We start from the raw sequence: 26,089 nt of genomic DNA, 5'->3' as shown, positions 1-26,089 counted from the left end.
ACAAGCTGTAACATCTTCCCCATCTTAAGGTTTCACAGCCCACCGATTGGTGGGAAGCCACTCCCATCAGTCAGTCAGGAGGCTAAGGCTCTCATGCGGAGCCAGGATGCCCACGTCTGAACAAAACCCTTGCTCTTATGAGGCCCATCAGCTACAAATTCAGATTTCCCCCGTCAGTTATTCTTAAAACCAAACACTAGCGTTCATTTGATTGACATCACAAAAACTCAAAGAGAAATGAACATTTAAAAACTGGAAAAACACGCTCATTATTTCATGCACACTTTTTTACAGTCCCAGTCTTCAAAAGTTACATGGCTTAGACCATCTAACTTTTTAATGGAACAGGTCATGATATACTGATTAGAAAGAAACCACCGAGAGTTCAGTTTTCAAAACAGAAGAGTTATACCGAGAACCCAAAGCCCACATGTCAGAGCACAGAAAGTTCAAGTTCAATGCCTCTGCATACTTAAGTTACCAGAGGACAGAAACAACGCAGAATTTATAAAAACTGATTTAGTATAAAATACAGAAGACAGAGCTAAGTATGAAATACAGAACTGCAGAGTTTTATTTTTAACTATAATGAAGGAAACTTCAAAGCTAGGCATACTTTAACTTAATAAGAGAAAAGAACATCTAGCATTTTCGGTGTTAAATTTTCAACAATTATCAATCACAGAACTGCATCATCTTTTCACGATTCCTTTAAGCAAAGCCCTAAAGGTCTGCCCATTAATAAGAAAAGTCATTGTATTTCTCACTTTCAAAAATATTTAATCACCACAAATTCTTTGGTAGAGTCTTTCCCAAGTTCTGACTAGAATCCTGTAAGTCTACAGGACTAGCTCACCAGGGAACACAGCACAATGCTAAATACCACAATCTATCACCAGTATTAACTGCTCCCAGCCCTAAGACTTTAATTGCGACAAGACTGCAGCTCAGAGCCCGAAGCCGGGTAAAGTCCTCCTGCAGCAGGCAGGAACAAGGACCACATATTTTCATACATGCTGGTGCATATTACAAACTGTTGCTGCCCCAGTCACAAGCATGTCCAAGACAGGATCTCTAAACTCGTCAGTGAAAAATTCTACTCAATGTGTTTTCACAGAATGAGGCCCAAATTATTTTAGACCCATCCATAAAGATGAAGTGACCAAAGCACCATCAGGTTTGCCACCAGCTACAGCCATCTGACAAACTTTGGGTACAGAGAAATCCTACAGAATTTTGCTATCACAACAGCAGATTGTCAATTTCCAATTTATAAATGAACTATTGAAGTCAAAACTGCAAAGTGAGTCAGTATCAGCATTTATCGTTACTGGCAAAGACAGATGTGCTTTTTAACAACTCCTGAAATTTGTCTTCCCTTACAGCACACTATTTCAGCAGAACACAAAGTAGATGATACATTGAAAACAGTAATATCAGGGACTTCCCTGGTGGCCCAGTGGTTAAGAGTTCATCTTCCAAGGCACAGGGTGCGGGTTCAATCCCTGATTGGGGAGCTAAGATGCCACATGTCTCATGACCAAAAAGTAAACAAATAAATAAGACAGAAACAATATTGTAACAAATTCAATAAAGACTTCAAAATGGTCCATATTTTTTTAAAGTCTTTAAAAAAAAAACTTAAAAAAATAGTAGTATCAGTTTACAGTGTCAAGTTGCTGCAAGGTCAAAACCTTGATTTCTACAGCAGGTCCCCAAGACAAAACTAAATGTTAAATCCTTTGCTGCGGTAGGTCTACTTTCCAATTACTAGAAGTAAGCATATGAGAGATATAATTAGTTATGACACTAGGGCAAGCATACATGTTTCAACACACACGCAGCTTAGAACAAAGTTTTTGGCATTATATGACAGAGGACTTAAACCAACGACTCAAAGAAAGGTTATGCAGTGTGTGTGTGTCTTTTTTTTTTTTTATTTAAAAGTTGCCACATCAAATTATTTCTTTTAAGTTATAAGTATATTTTGATTTGTTTAAAGTCTCTCTAAAGATTTCTCAGGGAAAAAATAATCACCCTGCGGCTTTCATTATGCCTATTTTACAAATTAAGGAAGTTGACTTTATAAAATTCATTTGGTAAAAAAGAATCACCTTCCAAAGAAGGCTGCATGTTGACTAAACACATTTAGAAAAGTCTGATAGTCCTAGTTGTGGATTTCTCAATCAGGAACGAAGCACTAATTTCTAAAAAATGGAATACACAAGGCAGTATAATTTAACTTTGACCATTAGAAGTCTGTCCAAGATGTACTGACAACATAGACCAAAACCAGAATCTTTGAGCAATGCTTTAAAAATCAAAACATGAATCTACTAAATAAATACATTACTAAATCATGATCCACTCAGGATCAGTTATTCCTTGATAAAGACAGAAATATGAAAAGATCAGAATTATATACCTAAGAATCTATGCAGCATCATGTGAAAGCTATTTAAACAGTGGATTATAATAAAGTATGGTTATGCTCCAGTGAGGGGCAAACTAGGAAAGTGAAAAAACAGATAACATACATACATTAAAAAACTGAAATTCTCTAAGATCTTACCGTGTTTGATTATAACATAAAATATTCCCAAACTTTCCTTTTCTAAGGAAAGGTCTTAGTTTAGGCCTGGATCTAGCTCAAAGATTCCATTAAGATGAAAATTATGACACAGTAGTTTATAAAAACAAAATCAATCTCTTCTGATATTCTGAACACTATCCTATATTAATAAATGGTGCTCTTTAGTTTCTCATCAAATACAAATTTCTTTTCTTGAGAACATTAACTGCCCAAAATAAGAAGGTTCAACATCTCATAGTAAAAAATGGGAATAGATTTTAAATCTGATAACTTCCAAGTCATAAATGCCCTCAATCTGCCCATGAAATTCCATGGATGCAATCAGGTGTAGTGAAGAGGTCATTGTGAATGGGTGTTGGAAAACACAAAGCTTGTAATTAAGTGCATTCTCAAGTATAATAAGCCACCCTGGAACAAGATAAAACATGGAGAACCCATCCAAGGTAAAGCAGCTAGATACTCCCACAGGAGTCATTGTACATAACAATGAATTATGACAAATCCCGTCTCCTGGGCCAAATGGGCCATGAAAACAGCACACGTGTTTCCTACAAAGACGGTGTTAATGATGCACTCATGTTTTGCTCGAGCAGAGCTTTCCACCTTATAACAGGGCCCGTTAAGAGCCCTCTCTACCTTTACAGAATTGTGTAAAAGGCTTAGTATACTAGTTATGTGTAAGTACACTTTGGATCTGACTAAAAAACGCCCAACAGATTATAGCTGTTTATTTCCAGTACCAGGTGGTCTTAACTTAAAAGTTCAAATCAGAAAGTTCCATAGTTTCAAAGAACTTCTGGAGGGATTAAGAAACATCTGAAGTTAACTTTTCAGGAGTTAAACATTTCATACCTTATTTCCTGAATTCTCATTCGGAAATATTTTCTACAAGTTTCAAGATAGGGTGTGGGTGTGACTTCACATTTTTCACAAAGGCCTTTAATGTTAACAATACAGGTATGCCGAAATCTATGGATTCCACGCAAAATTAGCATTTTATGCTGTGGAAAAAGAGGCTGGAAGATGAACTGGAAAAAACGTTTAACAATACAGAATTTTCTGAGAAGGTGTATCAAATGCATTTCCTTACTGAGAGCCAGAAAGTAATCATAAAGAAACTGACTGATAAGTGTTACCTCAAACCACAACTTACAGGAATTCAAAAACAATCTTAAAGCACACACACACACAAATAAATAAATGAAATCATATTCCCCTCTAGCAACTACTTTTTCCTGTGACTTCTGACATATATCAGTAAGGACAAGACTGCCTCAAACAGTTTACGTGCAGAAGTTTGTATTTCACTTGCTTTCTCATTTCTAACGCCCTGAGTATTTATTGATGCCCTACATATAGAGATTTGTTGAAACTAAGACCAAGTATACAATACAGGCTATGTGAAAACCTTTCTAATTTCTAGCCAAGGAACTCTACATAAAACTACTTAATATCACAGGGCACATATGTAGCCTCATATCTTGGTTAAAATTTTTCTCAATATTCTTTGCCTTCAGAGGCCTCGTGAGGCCACAGTCAAAATAATTTTACTCAAATTTCATTAAGGTTTACACTGAAGTACAATCTAGCCAGTACTTGCCACATATAGCCAAGTTGCCATATGACTGCTGCTGCTGCTGATGCTAAGTCGCTTCAGTCGTGTCCGACTCTGTGCGACCCCAGAGACGGCAGCCCATCAGGCTTCCCCGTCCCTGGGATTCTCCAGGCAAGAACACTGGAGTGGGGTGCCATTTCCTTCTCCAATGCATGAAAGTGAAAAGTGAAAGTGAAGTCACTCAGTCATTCCGAACTCCCAGCGACCCCATGGACTGCAGCCCACCAGGCTCCTCTGTCCATGGATTTTCCAGGCAAGAGTACTGGAGTGGGGTGCCATTGCCTTTTCACAATATGATGGTTAAAAAAATGTTTACAGGCATGCATGTATGGATTTATATATGCAAAAAAAAAAATTGTCCCGCTGATTCTCCTATAACCAAATGAGTTTCTATGGAAATAGGAAGTTCCATTATTGGTGAGGAAAACTAATTAATATGTCTCAATTGTCACCTCAGGACACTGTGCTCATTCCAACAACGCCACTATTGTTCAAAACATTTCTGGAATTCTTCATTTGTGACTATTTCCAGAGTCAATTCATAAGTTATATGAGAAAAATCAATTGTGCCAATTTTTTTCTTACCAGAAATAGACTGATTTGGCCTTATCACCCACCCTGTTCATCAGGCTTAACTTCTGGATGATTCATTTCAGTTCAGTCACTCAGTCTTGTCCAACTCTTTGCGGCCCCATGGACTGCAGCACACCAGGCCTCCCTGTCCATCACCAACTCCCGGAGTTTACTCAAATTCATGTCCATTGAGTCAGTCATACCATCCAACCATCTCATCCTGTGTTGTCCCCTTCTTCTCCCACCTTCAATCTTTCCCAGCATCAGGGTATTTTCAAATGAGTCAGTTCTTCACATCAGGTGGCCAAAGGACTGGAGTTTCAGCTTCAGCATCAGTCCTTCCAATGAATATCCAGGACTGATTTCCTTTAGAATGGACTGGTTGGATCTCCTTGCAGTCCAAGGGACTCTCAAGAGTCTTATTCACCACCACAGTTCAAAAGCATCAATTCTTCAGTACTCAGCCTTCTTCACAGTCCAACTCTCACATCCATACATGACTACTGGATAAACCACAGCTTTGACTAGACAGACCTTTGTTGGCCAAGCAACTTCTCTGCTTTTTAATGTGCTATATAGGTTGGTCATAATTTTTCTTCCAAGGAGTAAGCGTCTTTTAATTTCATGGCTGCAATCACCATCTACAGTAATTTTGGAGCCCCCCAAAAATAAAGTCAGCCAATGTTTCCACTGTTTCCCCATCTATTTCCCATGAAGTAATGGGCCCAGATGCCATGGTCTTAGTTTTCTGAATGTTGAGCTTTAAGCCAACTTTTTCACTCTCCTCTTTCACTTTCATCATGAGGTTATTTAGTTCTTCTTCACTTTCTGCCATAAGGGTGGTGTCATCTGCATATCTGAGGTTATTGATATTTCTCCCGGCAATCTTGATTCCAGCTTGTGCTTCTTCCAGCCCAGCGTTTCTCATAACGTACTCTGCATAAAAGTTAAATAAGCAAGGTGACAATATACAGCCTTGATGTACTCCTTTCCCAATTTGGAACCAGTCTGTTGTTCCATGTCCAGTTCTAACTGTTGCTTCCTGACCTGCATACAGATTTCTCAAGAGGCAGATCAGGTGGTCTGGTATTCCCACCTTTGTAAGAATTTTCCACAGTTTGTTGTGATCCACACAGTCAAAGGCTTTGGCATAATCAATAAAGCAGAAATAGATGTTTTTTCTGGAACTCTCATGCTTCTTCAATGAGCCAATGGATGCTGGCGATTTGATCTCTGGTTCCAAACCAAAATTTTTGTCGCAAAAAATTTGTTGGAACTGAAAATACTTAGAACAATAGGACACAGACTGTCTAAAGCCAATTCCAAATGATGGGCTCCAAAACATTTTAAGCTATGGTACCATCAATGTATGATGTTCTAGGGTGACTATTTTATACAGAATAATACTTATTTGTATGTACTTATTTGTGATTTTCAAGTTTCCTTAGAACATTTATTAGTATATTAATTATACCAAGTTTATAAATTCTATCAAGAATTTTGTTAACAAGGTTTTCAAATGTTATAAACTTCCTTTAACTTGAGAATACCTAACTAGACTTCCTTCCAAGTTCTAAGTTTATCATTTATTTCCCAATATCCTTCAAAATAGCATATACAGTAACTGCAACATGGAACTGTAAAACCTACAGTGGTGAACTGTATGCCATGTGAATTGTATCCCAATAAGCTGAAACTCCAGGACTTTGGCCACCTCATGCGAAGAGCTGACTCATTGGAAAAGACTCTGATGCTGGGAGGGATTGGAGGCAGGAGGAGAAGGGGACGACAGAGGATGAGATGGCTGGATGGCATCACTGACTCGATGGACGTGAGTCTGAGTGAACTCCTGGAGTTGGTGATGGACAGGGAGGCCTGGCGTGCTGCGATTCACGGGGTCACAAAGAGTCGGACACGAATGAGCGACTGAACTGAACTGAAAGCTGTTCTAAAAAACTGAGGTCACCAAGTATCCAGTTAAGCTTGTCACAAAAGAGTCAGATACAACTTAGCGACTACACACACACACAAAATTCTCATTCACTCAATAAACATCTGCTGAGTGTTTCCCATACCAGGCACTGCTACAGAAAGCAGAAATTCAGAAATTAACAAGACAGGCAAAGGTCCCTGTTCTTAGGGAGTTTGGCATCCAAACAGGAAGGGAAAAGACAATTAATAAGCTGCATATAAGCAAACAAATTAAATACAGTTTCAAGTGGTGATTAATGCTACTGAGAAAAAAATCAGGGTTAGAAGTCAAAGAAACATACAGGGTAGAAAGGCAGCCAGGAGAGGAAAGTTGTAAGTTCTCTTTGAAGAAATGACATTTTCCGTTTTTTTAATATATTTTTAACATTGTCTGCAGAAGGCACTTAGGCTTCCTGGTGGCTCAGCAGTAAAGAATCCACCTGCAAGGCAGGAGCCACAGGAAATGTGGGTTCGATCCCTGGGTCGGTAAGATCCCCTGGAGGAGGACATGGTAACTCACTCCAGTATTCTTGCATGGAAATCCCTCGGACAGAAAAGCCTGGCAGGCTACAGTCCACGGGGTCACAAAGAGTCTGCTACGACTGAAGGGACTTAGCATGCACGCACACACAAAAGGCACTTGATTTTTTATTTTATTTTATTGGCCGTACCACTCAGTATGTGGCATCTTAATTCCCTGATTAGGGATCCAACCCTTGCCCTCTGCACTGGAAGCACAGCATCTTAACCACTGGACCACCACCAAAGTCCCCTGAATGGATGGTATTTTCAAGGAGAAATGAATGCAATAAGGGAGGAAGCTATGCAAAAATCTGGGAGAAGAGCATTCCAGGCAGAGAAAAACCACATGCAAAGGCCTGAGGAAGGGACAAATTTGGCATGTTCAGTGACCAGCAAGGAGGTTAGGAAATGGGAGCAGAGTGAACAGTGGTAGAAAATGATTTTGGAGCACTGGGCAAGGATGACATTGAACATTTCCCTTTCAGTCACAGTAGGAGTTTGGATCTTCAATGCACGTGTTGTAAGATGAAAGAAGAGACTGGAAGTTTTTGCGATGGGGAAGTGATTTCTCCGTGAAGAGTCCTCTGAGTGTGGTGGGGAGGAGAGAGGCAAGGACAGAAGCACTGGGGCAGTTAGAAGTGAATAATACTGCAGGTAAAGGGCAGTAGGTGGGCTATGGACCAGGGTGATGGTGAATGGGCAGGAAGTTAGAAGACAGATCTAATAGGACTTGGCCATGGATGACAGGCACAAGAGGAGACCCTGAAAGATGCCGGGGGGAAATATGGTGAACACGAAGGTTGGTGAATCACAGAAATACGTCTCATGGCACTCATTTTAACTGGCCCTTTGTTTTTCAATGTATTTTTCAAACTACAGTTTTTATCAGTGTTCAACATTTCCTGTGCAGTTTCTCCATTCTCTCCATTATCACCCTACCTTGGTTCTGACATCTTTTCAAATTTAAAACTGGACACATATTCAACCATGAGGGCTTAAATAATAAAAGCCTCACACTACACAAGTGTACCTCAATTGCTCTGAAACGCACAGACTGCAGACTGAAACAGGGACACAAGATGAAAGTTAGACTAGATCCAAGGAAACCGGAACAGGAGGTACATACAGTCCACCAAGTCTATCCTCAGGAGATACTCAGTGCCTTATCCTCCTTCCTTCTCTTCTCCTAACAAATGTTTCTCCCTAGTCAAAATCTAATTGATATTAAAGTGCTCTAAAGAGAATAAAAGACCAAAGTGAAAGAAGTTTCTGGAATCAACCAATGCCAAGTCATTTATCTTGCTGGTCATTTTTGGCATCCACAAAATAGTATAACAAAGAGATGCTGAATATCACGCAATGTGAAACGGTAGAATCTTTAAAATCTAATCTTGGCCCTAACTGTATAATAGAAAATAGAATCCCAAAGTAATTGACAAATTTATTCTATCACATGGGCTTCCCTGATAGCTCAGTCAGTAAAGAATCCACCTGCAATGCAGGAGACCCTGGTTCAATTCCTCGGTTGGGAAGATCTGCTAGAGAAGGGATAGGCTACCCACTCCAGTATTCTTGGGTTTCCATTGTGGTAAAGAATCCACCTGCAGTGCGGGAGACCTGGGTTCGATCCTTGGGTTGGGAAGATCCCCTAGAAAAGGGAAAGGCTACCCACTCCCAATATTCTGGCCTGGAGAAGTCTATGGGGTCGCAAAAAATTGGACACAATCGAGCGACTTTCACTTTCACTTCTATCACAGAAAATAGATGCAAGATTAAACGCACCCCCCCAACACACACACACACACACACACACACACACACTATTAAACTTTAGATTGTAGAGTATCCCATCTATATATAAGGCATCTTTGCATGCTTAGTCATATCCACCTCTTCGTGACTGTGTACCACAGCCTGCCAGGCTCCTCTGTGCATGGAATTTTCCAGGCAAGAATATTGAAGTAGGTTACCATTTTCTCCTCCAGAGGATCTTTCCAGCCCAAGGACTGAACCTACGTTTCCTGCACTGCAGGCAGATTCTTTACCACTGAGCCAAAGGGGAGCCCATTCCATCTATATATATAAGGCCAACCTCAAATTGAGACATTTCTCTACAAGAGAAATAACATCTTCTATTAAATAGAAACTTTCTGCAGAAGGTATTTAACTGGTCTTAAACCTTATTATTTTTCCCCCCCTTATACATCTTTTTTCCTCCGGGAAACTGCAGTCTTATCCTGTAGCTTCCCACCATTCTCACATACCCATATACAAAACACATTACATGTAATGTTGCAGCATGAGGTACCTCCGAAGAAATTTAAAATGAATGAGATTGCCATCTGCATTATATCCATAAAAACCCAAACAGATGCAAAGTCACCTTAACAAGTAGCTCCCAGGACAGTTAACTAATATCTGCTTGAGAATATTAACATATCCAGAGAAAAAAAGAATTTATCAATCAGAAGGTGAATGGGAGGTAGAAAAAAAGGAAGAGGGTTCAATTTTGTCAATGCTCTTCCAAGCACAGTCCAGAAGTGAGGAGCCTGAAGTGTGCACTGTAGACAGCAGATGCCATTGGAAAGGATTTCTCTATAGACAGGAGAGGCCCTTACAGAGTCCACTTCCATCCTTAATATTCTCTGTTCAAATCCCAAGCTCATAAAGCAGTAAGCAACATGTGAATTATAATTCGATTCCCTACTTAAATTTGCCTACAAAAGAAGAGAATGAGCTAAGCATGCCAACAGAAGCATGGAAGTATTCCGCCTAATATGGTCTGCAGTTACACACATGTTCACATGGTCTGTGTGCATGCACGTGGGGACGGGTATGTAATCTCCAACCCTCAGTCAGTGAACAAGCTGAACGAGTCCATGAAGGACTCATCTCTTTCAAGCATGTACTGACAAAACAATAGATTTCTAAACATACAAAGACTAGTGCCAGTCCCCTGGACTATGGTTATTCTTTCAAGATACTGAATATCTTCCTGCCAATGAACTCTGTGCCCCTTCATGTTAGGGTTAGAGCTTCTGAAACCTCCTCTCTTAGACCTATAGCATGGAACAGAGTATCATGTATATCACAGAAATGTAAGTGCCTGTTTAATTACAATCTAAAATAATAAAAAAAAATGTGTAATACCGTGGAAAGTGGTAGCAACCACAACTTCCAGGCCGACATTAAAAACTCAATCATTTTCATACTTATTTTTATCATATCAGTATACTATTATCTAACGTTTCATGCAAATCTACAGCACATTATTCTACACATAGTAACTGATATTTACCTGTTGTCTAGTAATAGATTACTTTGGCATATCTATATTTCAGAAACACAATTTGACAATATTAATGAAATATATAAGGACTTCCCTGGTGGTCCAGTGACTAAGACTCCACCTTCCCAATGCAGTGGGCACCAGTTCAATCCCTGGTCAGGGAACTAGATCCCACATGCCACAACTAAGACCCCGTACAGCCAAATAAGATACACATATTTAAAAAAGAAATATTCAGTGATACGCTCAATATTTATCCATCTATCCATACATATACCTAAAACTACAAAAACACTGTATCAGGTGTTACTGCAGTATGAAAATGCACGTTAAGTGCCAAACCCTTCCCCCTACACTATTTTCTCCCTCTCCCATAAGGAAGTTGCAGACTATCAATTTGTCACTATACACATACACACACACACACACAATTTCATTCGATCTAATCATCACTGTCCTCTGTACACAGAAGTGTCCTCTCAGTGACTAGTTGCTGTTTATGGACATAAGTGATACTGCAAAGACCAATGAACAGACTTAAATATGTAATGTGAAAATATTTTTTTTGCAAACGACAGTTAATAGAGTAAAAAATATGGTTTAACACATGGCAGAATTCTTGAGTTTAAAAATATCTACTTTTTCATGTCAATTCAGAGTTAACGTACTCTGAAGCGAAATTAACGTTTTAGTCTGTTGGAAACCAGTTTGAACAAATACAATGCTTTGTCTCCAATCACCATTTTGAGTGAAAGGAAACACTGAACTATCACACTTAACTTCCAGAAGCATACCTGTTGGCATAACACATGTTAACAGAATAAACATCCCTAACCCATTAGTGTAAAATGTGTATTACAGGAAGATTAAACACCACAGGACGGAGGAGTAAGTAAACTTACTTTGTAAGGCTGTATTTTTTCAGGTAATTTCATACTTTACGTCCCTAAACCATGAAAGATACAAATAAAAGTACACATGATGCTGTCATTCCGTGTACATATAAAACAAGATACATATGAGCACATGTCAAAATATGTGAAACAGAAAAGCAGCATTAATTTATTGCTCAATGTTAATAAAAATGTGCCATTTGGTATAATGAAATTTGATAAAACCAAAAATCAAGTGTATGGTAAACATAAGATTTTCTACCATACTAATTTTTATAAATGATTTTAAATCCTCTTTAGAATTTTCACCAAGAGAAAAGTAATTGTATATCATAAGATACGATTTAAAATTGGTTAATTAATTTTTTTTTGACTCAAGAAAAACATTTATTATTCGTATTTTTTGACTTGTTCTGTAGATTCTTTTGGATTTTTTCTTTTTTTTTATTCCCTTTTGTCCACCTTCTGTTGTCAATTTTATTGGCACTAAGAAATCCAATTAAGCTTTTGAGATTTTTTTTTTTCCCCAGTCACATTTTTTATTGTTGTCCTAAAACCCTGCCTCTACATTGGGCTTTTGCAGTTCTGTGGAGTTCTCCTCTTTTTTTTTCTTTTTTTCTCTTTCTCTCCTTTCTTTTTTAAATTTTAATTTTTTAAACCTATTATTATTTTTTCTACATTTATTTTTAATGTAACCTAGGTAAACGTTACGGAAGGAAAAATACATACTCTCCACATATATATTTGATCAGTTAGCCATGTAATTAATAGTTGATACTGAATGAATAATGAAACTTTTGTCCAAACTAACTGGCAAAAGGCCAAAAACAGACAATGCAGTTAAACAAGAATGGCTCATCAGCATACTATAAAAGCAATTACTTTAAATGGAGATATAAATATAAGTCTTTTATTAGCATGAATAAAGAAAAAATTACATCTTTAAGGGAACAAATTTTCTTAGGTCATCCAAATTACCTTATCTTTCATTTGTTCTCAAGCTTCTCTAATTCAACGATCAGGTATTTTAATTACAAAATTTGTCAGGTAAACTTTAAAACAAGCTCACGTCTCCAAACGTGCCATGCCAGATTTGAACATAGTATTTATTCAAAGTGGCTTCCCAGGTGGCTCAGTGGGTAAAGAATCTGCCTGCAATGCAGGAGACGCAGGAGTCACAGGCTTGATTCCTGGGTAGGTAAGATCCCTTGGAGGAGGGCATGACAGCCCACTCCAGTGTTCCTGCCTGGAGAATTCCATGGACGAGGAGACTGGCAGGCTACATAGGGTCAACAAAGAGTCAAACACCACTGAAGCGACTGAGCACGCACACGTGCATTTATTTAAAACGTAAGTGGACCGATTAGCCTGGGTTTGAGATCATATAGTAATGTTTCCGTTTTAATCACTGGTGGGTGGTATTTTTAGTTACAAAGGAATGTCCAGGATGACAAATTTTCTCAACAATTTTTTTTTCTTTTGAGGTATTTATTAAACTAGAAATAATTATTTCTAGGTACTTAATACCACCTTCCAGGGCATGATGTGCATCTCTTATAGAGAACACCCAGAATGCTTTTAAACTCAATGATAATTAAGAAACATCACAGTATAACCAGGGTGTTTCTCAGGGAGCTAAGAGCCAGCACCTTTTGGCTACCAGATGATGTATTTCTTGTCCTCTGGAGTACCACCAGAGTTTCTTACTCACATAATAAATGTACTTTCCTAATGTAGCCTTTACTCTTCAGAGGATCAGATAATTCTGAGTTTTAAAGGTAAACTACTAAGGTATTATTAACTAAAGTGCAGATTTATGTCCAAATTTCACAAAATTTTATGCCAGTGTCCATTATTTGTTTTCATACGTTATTCAAGGTTCCACACTGTATTTAGTTGCATTGAGCCGCTTTAGCTGCATGCAACAAATTCTGCTAAATTCTCTTTTCATTTTTATTCTGTTACAAACATTTTCTAATTTTCCTTGTTATGGCTTCTTAGATACGCCAATCATTTAAAGGTGGACATTTAATTTCCAAATACATGGAGTTTGTAAAGTAAAAAGAAAAAGCATACTGCTAAGGGCAACAATAGAAAGAAAAGACAAATAGGGCTATTTCAAACTTAAAAACTTCTGTAGAGCAAAGGAAGTAATCAACAGAAAAAGCAACCTACTGAATAGGAGAAAATATTTGCAGACCACATTTCTGATAGGGGTTAATATCAAGAATATATGAAGCACTCCTCAACTCAACAACCTAAAATCAAATAATCCAATTAAAAAATGTGCAAAAGGGGACTTCCCTGGCAGTCCAGCGGTTAAGACTCCATGCTTTCACTGCAGGTAGCGTGGGTTTGATCCCTGGTCAGAGAACTAAGATCCCACATGCCACCCTTGCTAAGTCGCTTCAGTCGTGTCTGACTCTGTGTGACCCCATAGACAGCAGCCCACCAGGCTCCCCCGTCCCTGGGATTCTCCAGGCAAGAGTACTGGAGTGGGTTGCCATTTCCTTCTCCAATGCATCAAAGTGAAAAGTGAGAGTGAAGTCACTCAGTCGTGTCCGACTCTAAGCGACCCCATGGACTGCAGCCTACCAGGCTCCTCTGCCCATGGGATTTTCCAGGCAAGAGTACTGGAGTGGGGTGCCATTGCCTTCTCCTACATGCCACCCAGAGATGCCAAAAAAAAAAAAGAAAGAAATGATACTCGACATCATTAATCATCAGGGAAATTCAAGTCAAAACAATGAGATATAACCTCTTATCTGTTAGGCCACTGCTTTAAAAAAAAAAAACACAAAAAGTAATAAGCATTGACAAAGATGTGGAAAAACTGAAACCCGTGTGCACTGTTGTGGGAATGTAAAATGGGGCAGTAGCCAGAGAAAACAGAACAGAGGTTCCTTAAAAAATTTAAAAGATAACTACTATATGATCCGGCAACCCATTTCTGGATATATATCTAAACGAACTGAAAGCAGAATCTTTCAGAGTTATTTGCACATCCATGTTCGCAGCATCATCACAATAGCCAAGATGGGGAACTCAATCTAAATGTCCATCTAAGGACCAATGGGTACAGAAAATGTGGTGTATATATATATATACACAATGAATTATTCAGCCTTAAAAAAAAAAAGGAAATCCTGTCATGTGCTACAACATGCATTAACCTCAAGGACATCATGCTAAGTGAAATAAGCCAGTCACAGGACAGATGTGACTATCCTACTTAAATACTTCATATAAATGCATTGTTTCCTTTATACAAAGTACTTAAAGTAGTCAAATCCTTCAAATGTAGAACAGTGGTTGGCCAGGGGCTATGAGGACAGGAAATGGCGAACTGTTGTTCAATAGGCATGGGTATAAACCTTACATTTTGCAAGGTGAAAAAGTTCTAACAATCTGTTGTATGAAAAGGCGCAGCTAACAGTACTATAACGTATACTTAAAATAATGAAATCATTAAATTTTATGTGTTGGACTTGCCCGGTCGTCCAGTGGTTAAGAATCTCCCTGCCAGTGCAGAGGACATGAACTCAATCCCTGGTCCAGGAAGATTCCACATGCTGCGGGGCAACTCACTCTGCGTGCCACATCTGTTGAGCCCGCACATCCCAGAACCCACGCTCGACAAGAAGAGAAGCCGCCACAAGGGGATGTCCGCATGCCACAACTAGAGAAAGCCTGTTCATAGCAACAAAGACCCAGTGCACCCAAAAATAAATAAAATTTTAAAATAAATAAATTGTGTTATTTTTACCGTAATAAAAATAATTTTTAAAATAATTGTAAACGAACCAAGAAGAGCTAAAATAATCTTGAAAAAGAAGAACAAAGTTGGAAGACACATACCTCTCAGTTGCAAACAATGCAAAACTATAGTAATTAAGACAGTGTAGAACTTGTACAGGGATAAACATACAGACCAATGGAACCAAGTGAAGATTCCACAATTAAATCCCTCTACATCTATGGTCAAATGATTTTCCCAAAAAGGTATCATGAAATTCAAAGGGGAAAGGAATTGTCAAACAACGGTGCTGGGAACAACTAAGATATCCATATTCAAAAGAATGAAGTTGGACCCCTACTCATATTATACACAAAAGTTAGCGTAAGTGAATCAAAGACTTATATGTAAGTGCTCAAACTATAAGACTCTTAAGATAGTGCTAAGCGCTAAGTCACTTCAGTCATTTCCGACTCTGTGTGACCCTGTGGACTGTAGCTCGCCAGGCTCCTCTGTCCATGGAATTCTCCAGGCAAGAATATTGGAGTAGGTTGCCATGCCCTCCTCCAGGAGATCTTCCCAACCCAGGGATCGAAGCCATGTCTCTTATGTCTCCTGCATTAGCAGGCAGGTTCTGTACCACCCTTAGAAGAAAACACAGGAGTAAATATTCATGACCTTGAGTTAGAATATGGTTCCTTAGCACACCAAAAGTACAAACAGCAAAAGAAAAAATAAATTGGATTTTATCAAAATGTAAAGCTTCTGTGCTTCAAAGGACATTGTAAAAACAGTAAAACAACCTACAGAATGGGAGAAAATACTTACAAATCTTGTATCTAATAAAAGACTTGTGTCCAGAATATAAAAGGCATTTCCTGGCTGGCTCAGCAGTAAAGAATCCAACCTGCTAATGCAGGAGACACAGGTTCAATTCCTGGATTGGAAAGATCACCTCAAGAAGGCAACCTACTCCAGTATCCCATGGACAGAGGAGCCTGACAGGCTACAGTCCATGAGGTTCCAAAGAGTCAGACACAACTTAGCAACTAAACACCACCACCACCAGAATATATAAAGAGCTCTTACAACTCAACAACAAAAAGACAACCTAAATGAAAAATGAGTAGAGGATTTAAGACATTTCTGCTATACAGAGAAGATATACAAATGGCCACTAAGCATATAAAATGATGCCCAACATCAGTACCACTCCAGGAAATTCAAATCAAAATCACTTGACACCCACCAGGATTGTTAAATTAAAAGACAAACAGTAACAGGTTGGAGAGGATGTGAAGAGATTAGAGAACTTACACACTGTTAGTGGAAATGTAAAATATGCAGCTGCTTTGGAAAACGATCTGGCAATTTCTCAAAAGGTGCAAAGACAGCTGCCACATGACTCAGCAAGTCCACTCCTAGGTATATCCCTAACGAAAGTGAAAATGGAACACACGCACACCAATGTTCACAGCAGTATTACGTATAATAATAAAGAAGTCCACACTACCCAAATGTCAATCATTGGAGGAATAAACAAATAAAACATGCTATAGCCATACCAAGGAATGTTATTAATCGTACATTTTAAGCATATGAATTATATCTCAATATATACAACTGGTTAAAATTATATATATTAAAAATGGTTAATGGTTCTGATTAGATAGCCCTATAACATAAAACATAACATGCTCCAACTGGAAAGAAACATAGAAATTATAAAAATCACTTATTTTACCAAGGATGAAATGGAGGCTCTCAGTCCTAGGTAGACTATAGACTGGGACCTGCCTCTAAACCCAGGCTCAGGGCCATTCTCACTCTGGAGTGGATAGTGGTACAATCTCTCTCCAAGGTGTGATCAGCCAACTGAGATACTGATCATAGGAAAGATAGGTGCAGGATTCGTGTAGAGACCAGCTCCTGCCATGCATTCCTTTTAACTACCACATGGCTTTTGTGGGAAAGGTAAAATTATAGCCTAGAAAGCCCCTCCTTCCTCTTCTACTTCTAACACAAACCACAATGAATGGGAACAGAAACACTAGAAGAGAGAAAACTAACATACCCCTGCCCTGATCATGGGAAGGCCACCAGGTCACCTGAGAGGATCAAGGTACAGTCATCTTACTATCTGCATAGAACTTCCCACCCAATGGTCCAGAGACTGGGACACAGCCCTATGCTGGCTGGGCACTTAGCTGTCAATTACTGAATGAATATGTATTTCCCTGGGGAGGATCATCCTACCTGAAAAAATGAATGTGGAAATAGCTCATCTCTCCTCTCTGAAACAAAGATAACCTAGCCCACAAGATACCATGAAAAGAATTCTCAAGAACTCACCAGAGAAAGTTTCAAGTATAACTATGAAAATTTTAGGCTTGGCTAAAAACGGTAAGGTCATGTAAAATTTAAAAATCACTTTATAAGGATTCTGTAATATTGTATATTTTTGCAAAGCTATTGGGGAACACCAAAACAGTTTAGTAAACTGACAAAAATTATTTATATTAGAAAGACAAAAAATATTCTAGTCGCCCCTAGCAACAAATATTTTCCTAATTTAAAAAAGTGAACTTGTGTATAGAGATACAGGTATTATAATTTACCTGTTCAAATGTCTTGAGAATTCTTAAAAAGTAATTCAATGAATCTTTTTAAGATATTGAGTAGCATTTCCCAATCCAAAATTTGTACATATTGTTCATTATAATTTGCAAATAATTCAATGTTCATTTTTTTCTTCCTTTACATTGAAGCAATGAGGCAAATGCATTTTTAAAGCATCAAGGAATAACACAAAAGATGTGAGAGGGAAATCAACAGGGGGAAACTAACATAAGACTTGAAAACACATATATGACATCCAGGAAACATCTCTTAAATTCTCTTTTAGATATAGAAGAAGTAAGACAAACTGCAAATAGATTTATTCACAGGCAGGATTTGGCCAGTATAAAAACTAGTTATAATACACCGAATAGTCACCAGAAACATCACTGGTGTCCTCTGAAAGATTAAGAAATGAAAATAAGACTATTCCTTACGGTCCAATATATCGGTTCTCTCCTCAAAGGAAGTTTTAGCTGAAACAATGTGACTGACTTAAGCTCCGCACAGGCAAATCTTGGCAGCCCTCAACTCTGTCTATCTCCTTGGCCTGTTAAGCAGAATTCCTTCACAAACTGTTGGTCTCTGCAATAACTCCTACAAAGCTCATTACTGCCAGCGGCAGCCTATGCCCCGTGTTGCGCATTCATCCCCGGGATGCATATCAACATGTGGCACATGTCTTTGCCGTGCACAGAAGGGCCGCACCCCAGGACAGCAGCACGCATGACAATAGCGTCTCCCCTCACTTCTCTATGGTTGCTGGGATGTAACCGAGAAATCTAATAACTGTGACAGTGGGGCCTTTCGGGTTTTCCTTGCCTTTCCAGACAGTGAAGCTGCACAGACACTAATGAAAGGTTAAATGAATAGGAATGGTTGACAAGAGGTACAATAAAGAAGGAGCTTGGTAATCCACAGACACTGAGCAGAGATCCTTGGCTCAAGCAGAGAAAGGACAGCACATCGTCGAGTCACAATATTTAAAACAGCTTGCTATACACAGAGGCTTTTGTGTCTGGGTACACGTCTGGCTTTGGACTGAAAAAAAAAAAAAAAAGATACTGAAAAGGAATTTCAGCATGGGGCACTTTGGCAAATGTAAGGTCATAATAAGAGAAAAATGTTTTGTGTGGGCTGTTACATCTTTGTACTGAACACAAAAAAGCAAGAGACTATGAACTCGTGAACCACAAGTTCCAAAACAATACTGTACATTTTGACAACTATTAAATACTGTATCTGGAGGGCTGGCTTGATGTGATTCCCACTGCTAAGATATACATGCGGTGACTCATTTAGCAGCTCCACATTCTGCCTTCCTTGCAGAAGAATTCCTGATACTTATTTTAGAGTTCTATAGTCAAGTTCTAGTCTTCAGTGGTTTGCTACAAATGATATCAACCAAAACACTCAAGCCACCTTCCACTCTGCAAAACTTCCCAGCAGTTTCCTGTAAAGAAACTGAATTTATCACCCTAGTAATGTGTGAAGTACAAGGTAAACTTTGTTGTAATTCCAAATGACTACAATAGTGAAATGTCCCCAACTAGAATTCTTAATAATGGAATTAACTTTTTTTCAGTGCTCTACTCACTACACCCTAAGGGAAGGTTATGTTCCATGGGGAATTGATTATAAATAATCATAACAAAGCTATTCAAATTACTGAAAAAAAAATGCTCCAGAACATCAAGGTAAAAATAAAGAAAAAGAAAAAGAAATTGACATTGTTAGATACAGATTTATTTGTTAAAGGGGAAAAATGTATGACTTTGCTATGGCCAAATGTTAGAACATGATATATCTGTAAAAGTGTTCCTATGCATATACCCAAGTTAGAATATAGGTTCTCAATAAATTATAAAAGCATACTGAGAACATGTTTTAAAACAAGGGAGCCTCTTTGAACAGCCAAATTAAATTATAGCTGAACTCTTGCGTGTACTGAGGGTTCTAATAGGCAACAAATAAAGGCTTTTATTGGCTAGCAACATAATGAGAGCTACTGTGCTGGAGATTAAAAAAAGACCAATCTGGGTAGTTTATCTCACCGGATTATACTATTTACTTAAATGGTAAATAAGTTTGTGCAAAGTAATGCTACTAAAAACTAGCATATAAATATTAAACTTAAATTATGATCAATGACCATTTAAAGTAAATGTATCACAAATTTTAGTGATAAATGTGAAATTAGATAATATTGAATTTAATACCACTTAAGTTCTATTTCTTTAAATTTAACTAATTTATTGATCTCTGATACATCAGCTTTATAAATGGTTTGCTATTTATGCTTATATTGTGTAGTATTTATCTGAAAGGAGTTTTCTGTCTAGAGTAGGGCAGTTCTGCCTCAAACTACTTCAAAAAGACAGGAGGTTGTCTGGAGTGAACAGAAAGAAGGTATCCCCTCCTCAGTGATTTGACAGGAAGTTCCAGTAAACAGAACTTTGAAGTTGGCCTCTTTAACAGACCTCCATCAGTGGACAAAGCTACAAGCAGTCCTTAGCAAACCAAAACAGATTTAAAATATCTGTGAATGTACTTTGCTTGATCTTCAGACCATCTGAAAGAGAGAACCCTGAAAATCCTATTTTGACTGTTCTTGTAGAAAGTTCTGCTGCTTCTACCACAGCTTAAAAAAAAGAGAAACTACAATAGCATCTCCAAGCCTAAATACTAAGCCAGTACTCATTATCTACTCTTTTCCTGCAACATTCTGATTGCTAGAGTGATTTTTAAAAAAAAAACCTTAAGTATATCTAATAAAATCATGAGGCTCCCTCTAGCTCTTCAGTGAGGAGTTTACTAACCAATGATCCAATGATCCTATGTAATTCCCATCCAACAGGAAAGATCTGAGGAGGCTGCCTCCCTTTCACAAGAAACGTTTTTCAACTGTTTCTTGTAAGGATGTAGATGGTAAATGAGACCAGCTGCAGAGGAATTTAGAAAGCAGTGCTCCTCAAGTCCGCAACGAGTTAAGAATCTATTACTTGTTTCCAACCTAAGCTTTATATACAAAATTCTATAAGTGAAACTTTAACCTGTTTAAAGGACATATACATTCCCAACCTTAGATTTACTCACTTGCTAAAATTAAGTTTAATAAAAAAAAGTAAGGACATGCAAGAATAGCCATCTACAGAAATTCGAACTTGTAATCTGGTCTCAGTTCTAAGAACATACACTTAAATTCAGGATTTTGAAAATTTTTAAAAATATTTTATTAATAGTGTGTTTGTGGTGTTTATATAAAAGAGGCTGGTGGTAATTTGTAGAAAACATGTCCATGTACCATAATATTTATACACAACACTGTTAATAATTTTTATTGTTTAATCTTTTATGCCATTCAGCCCTGGATAACTTGGACCTGTCGTGATACAGAAGAATATAAATAATACAGCCCAAGTATGACATTGATATTTAGTCTACCTCACAATAGCCATAAAAGACACAAAGTCGACTAGCAAATCATTTCAAACAAGTGAATATGAAAAAATGCTAAATCCTACTCATTAGGATTATCTTTCAAATACTCAAGGAACATTTAAAATGGTGTGGAACCTTAACTCTAAAATTAAAAATAAAGGGAAACACTACCTTCAAGTCATCACCTATTTGGGGCTCCCTTAATATAAGAAATATTCCCAGAAACAATAACAAAAAGAAAAGCTCCCTCCACCCCCCCACCTCTTTTTGAGCCAGTGTCCAATTTCTTCTTTTCTGAACAGCTGTATTATCCAACTTAAGTTGCTCTGCTAATTTCAGTCCCACAAGGACTAACTTGGAAGGCAAAAAAATACAAGAAAAGATCAATTTGCTGGGAAAGATCAAATGAGAAAACTGTGGGGACAGCACCAGGTCAGCGTGTGGAGAACTAAGCAGACCTGTTCTTCATTAACTGTGGCTCTCTGGGGACGTCACACACTACCTGTCCGTGGGCTTTATTGAACCGTCTAACCCGCCTCTCTGTTCCATTCTTCTGGGCCCAAGTGAATCATATCCTGCTGCTGACAAGTTAGCAGGGGACTGCGGCTGCAACATGAAAGTACTTTTCTTTCTTGTCTAAATCAGGCAGATTTTTGAAAAGACGACACAGCATTGACTCGTGACATGGCAAGATGAAACGAGAGGTCTGGGCCGGTCTTGGAGCTGTGCAGATAAAAGTAATCAAATGACACTCCTGGAATGCAAATTGGCATTCTTGACTGCAGCAATTGCACAACCATGAAACATCCCTGACAGCAAGCAAGATTAGGACAAAATGTTATGTAAAGCACTGAACTCAAAAACTCTCACATGAAAATTCAAACTGTAACACTTACATTTTAATATAGCAATAGTCACCTCTGCTTTTGTCTGCTGCTTTCTGTAATCACATAGTCCTGCCTGACAGGTATCTTACATTTCAGGGGGAAGAAAAAAATCAGGTATTGGGAAGGTATGAACGCCATTAATATTCTTCTTTCTATTTATTTTTTAAAATCACTCGGGGGTTGGTTCTTTTTCAAAGTCTTACATGCAAACAACAGCGAACTTAATATTCTCTGGGGTGGAAAAGACAGTTTGAGACTTTTCTCACAGGATACTCAAATAGAGTTCATGTCCAGGCTCAGTATTGCTTCCCTCAGGTGAAGCTACTCCTGTACTTTGGTAAAGTGATTAGCAATCTGGATTTTAAATACTCTGCTCTCCGGGAACAGAAAGCTTCAAGAGCTTCATTAAGGCTGAACGGTTTAAATAAAGCAGCTACAAATGTAACATAAAACACAGATACCCTATGAAAGTTCACAAGGGATTTTCTTGAGGGGGTGGGGGTGATTCCAAAGGGTGAAGCAAGTTCTATTAACTTGCACAGGGTCTCATGACTCGAGTAAGTCCTCAGATCATACACACTACACCAAAATAAATTCCACCACTTAAATAATGTATGTGTGTGCACAGTAATATCTGAAACTGCAGAATACAAAGCAGCGGGTGACAAATGTACTTAACCACTGTTCAAAGTGACTAGTATTTGGGAATAGATGTGTGGACAAATAGTATGTAGGCTAGGGGGCAAGGGAAAAGAAAATAATACCTACAACTGTCTTTTACAGTGTTCTTGGGTAAAAAGCCGCTATAAGAAAAACCCTCAAGTGCTAAATAGATATACTTAATATTTTGTTTTGACGCCTCCACTTAAATACAGGTTCCAACCATTGCAACTCTCCACTAAGTACATAAAAAACAATAAAACAGGCCACTTTCTGCCACTTTAATCCTGGGTACACAGGATTATTTTATGATGTCTTTTGTACATCAGTTTTACAACAGCTTGACTCTAGGGTAAAATGGGAACCACCGTAAATCGCACGCTGCTTTCAAAACCACTTTAATTTCTGTCAGCGTTACTGTAACCACAGACTTGGGCTCACGCTTTTTTTTTTTTTTTTTTTTTTTGGTGCCTGCATTTGACAGTCGCATGTCCTACACTCCAGTTGTGACTTTGATCAGTGAAACAAGAGATGTCACATTAGGGGGAAGGGAAGAGAAAAAAATGCCAACCCGCTATCTCCCTTTCTCTTACATAGTCCATCTACATGCGGAACACGGTATATCAGATTCCCAAGAGGGGGCAACAACAGCAGCAAAGGGTGGGGGCAAACTAAAAGGAAGGGAGTGGTCCAGCCCCATCTCTAACAAATCACTTCCCCGAAAGCGGACAGAGCGCTCAGCACCCGGCGAGTTAATTGCCCGCTGCCTCGCTGCAGAGAAGCCGCTTCGGGCGGAGGGGCTGTGCTGAAATCTCGCTTCGCAAGCCTCCCCATTTCCACCACTTGGACTTGGAACTTTTTTTTTTTAATCTCAGCCTCACTTTACAGAGAATTTCACCTAGGGTTAGGTGTTTGGTTTTTTCCTTTTTTTCTCCTGCCCCCTCTCCGGGCCCCAAATGCCACCCTGCAATCAATGTGTAAGTAACAAGAATCGGCTAGTGTCGAATTGCACTTCCAAATCGCTGTCTCTCAAAGGTTGATTTTGCTGCCGAGCGTTTTGCACATTCTTCAGAAAACCTCCAGGAGCACTTCCTACATTTTCTTCATTTACAAAGGGAGGGTTCCCGAATGGGAGGGCGAGAAGAGGGGAAAAGCAGAGGTGCCAGGGACGGGGCGGCGGTGTCCTCCCCGCGCGGCGCACCAGCGCGCCCAGGCGCCCACGCCCAGCCGCCGGTCCCGCACCCGCGGGCAAGTTTTAAAAGTTACCGTGGGTCCAAACGGCGTGCCTCTCCGCCCCGAGCTCCTTCCAGCGCTCCATCAGCCCCCGCCTTCCTCCCGGCCCGTCCCAACTCCCTGGAGCCGTCCGCTCGCCTGCCGCTCACCTTGCTCGCGGGCCGCGAGAGGGGCGACCTTCTCGAACCCCCGGAGCCCGCGCGCACACCCGCCCTCCCACCTGGAGCTCTCTTCCAACACTCGGGCCAAGTTGATGGGTGATTTCGGGAGCGGGGTGGACTGGGGGCTCCCCTTTCCTGCCCGCCCTCCCTTCTACCTCCCGCCGCAGGACTGGTGGAAAACGCGGCCCCCGAGGCGCGCGGGCGCGGGGCTCCTTTCTTCCGAAGTCTAGAATAAAAAGGAAAGGAGGGTGGAAACTTCTTACCATCTCCGCATGCTGGTTGTCAAGTGCAGCCCCCGCCTCTTGGTCTCCTCTTAGCGGCCGCGCCTGGACCAACCCCTCGGCCGCCTCACGCTCCTTCTGTCTCGGCCTTTCTTTCCCTCCCCCTCCCGATTTCCTCCGGGCCGCCGCTCTCGCCGCCTCCGCCTCTCCCCGCCCGCCCGCCCGCCAGCCAGCGCGCGCCCTCGCCGCGGCCCCTCTGCGCTCAGGTGACTGATTTACACCCGCGCCCAGGGTCGCAGTGGCTCCCCAAGTCGGAGCCTGCTGAGTTCCCCTGCCTCGTCGGGACAGAAAAAAAAAAAAAAAAAGAACGGACTGTGCCAGGATGGGGGCGGCTGGGGGCGGGGTGGGGGGTAACCGGCGAGGTGACCTCGGACGGACCTGCAAGCCCCACAAGTTTCTCCTCTCTGCAAAACTGTCTTGACTACAATGTTGCTTCCCTTTTGCAGAATAAAAGTAGGTTAGTTTAGTTGTTTGTCCGCCGATTTCTACCGGGTTGGTGCAGGAGTATGTATATCTCTACACGCCCCCCACCCCCACCCCCGCCCCCCGCGCCCTTGTTACTTCCCCCCCCCCCATGCTCTTTCTGGGGATGGAAAAACAACTTTGGCGCCCCCCCCGGGGAGTTGCGGGCGTGGAGGTGGAGGTGGCCGCTAGCGCCCAGCTGTCAAAAAGGAGTGGGGGAGAGCCGAGGGGAGGCTGCGAAACGCCGAGGAAAGGGCGCGAACTTTATTCCGACTGCAGCAAACCATGCCGTCGCTTTCCTTTTCGGGCACTCGCCCGTCAGGGTCCCCTTTGACCAGTTCCTCCTCCCGAGCCGCCGCCGCCCTCTCCTCGTCTCCCCTTCCCCTCCCCTCCTCCTCCGTGCCCGCCGAGCTGCCCCGCTCGAGGATCAGCCCCCGGTTCCCGCATGTCCCCCGGGGAGAAGGCGAGGGAAGCGGAGGAAACCCTAGGGGGCCAGCAACTTGGAACGAGAACGTGCCGGGCGAAAAGGGCACAAGTTTCGCGCGGCTGGTGGAAAAAAGTTTTTTGGTGGCGGCGTGTTTTGTGCCGGCCCAGACGCCGGCTTGCGGCGAGGGCTTCCTTCCCCTTCTCGTGGTCTGGGCCTCGGGCCTCTGGCTGGAGACGCCGGGGGAGAGGAACGAGGCTGCCGCCTCCGCGGATGCCCGCGGGGGGAAGGCCGGTCACATCTTTGGGTGACACTCAGCCGGCCCGAGTCACCCTGCCCTGGAGATACAAAAACGCTGGCTGCAGGCTCAGCGCGCACACGCCTGCCGCTGAAGGACATTTCTTAAATGCAGGCAAAACACACTGCCCGGCCGCAAGAATGGGGAGGGGGGGGGGCGGTGTTTAATCACCGTCATCTTCCTAACGTACATTTTGTGCCAAAAACATCTCCGCGTTGTGCAGATTTATCATAGCCTGAGCAAACTTTCTGCTTATCTGACGGGAGGAAGGCAGGCACAGGTTTGGAGCATCCACTCCCTGAGCACTTGGCAATCAGAATCGGCGAAGGCGAACGCTTGCTTGGCAGAACAACAGGTCTGGTTACCGGTTACTACTAAAAAGAGAAAATCATTCCTCCTTTCTTTTTCTCTTCCCCGAAGTAGAGGGAGAG

The 26,089-nt window shown here is 40.6% G+C and overlaps 1 protein-coding gene across 4 annotated transcripts in view; it reads right to left on the bottom strand.

Annotated features, from left to right (window-relative positions):
* BNC2 (basonuclin zinc finger protein 2) overlaps positions 1–24,586 on the bottom strand; it is a 486,409-nt gene extending 461,823 nt beyond the window's left edge. For 3 of the 4 annotated variants that reach the window (XM_055577984.1, XM_055577992.1, XM_055577994.1), the window contains exon 1: positions 24,457–24,586. In XM_055577984.1, the coding sequence (XP_055433959.1) occupies positions 24,457–24,459 (3 nt within the window). In that variant the 5' untranslated portion in view covers positions 24,460–24,586. The remainder of the gene's footprint in view (positions 1–24,456) is intronic. The other variant, XM_055577981.1, reaches the window with a different exon arrangement.
* Between the last annotated feature and the right edge of the window lie 1,503 nt (positions 24,587–26,089).

This window comes from Bubalus kerabau, chromosome 4 (assembly GCF_029407905.1).
Source record: "Bubalus kerabau isolate K-KA32 ecotype Philippines breed swamp buffalo chromosome 4, PCC_UOA_SB_1v2, whole genome shotgun sequence".
Lineage (NCBI taxonomy): Eukaryota > Metazoa > Chordata > Mammalia > Artiodactyla > Bovidae > Bubalus > Bubalus kerabau.
This window is presented reverse-complemented; position numbering and strand designations above follow the sequence as displayed.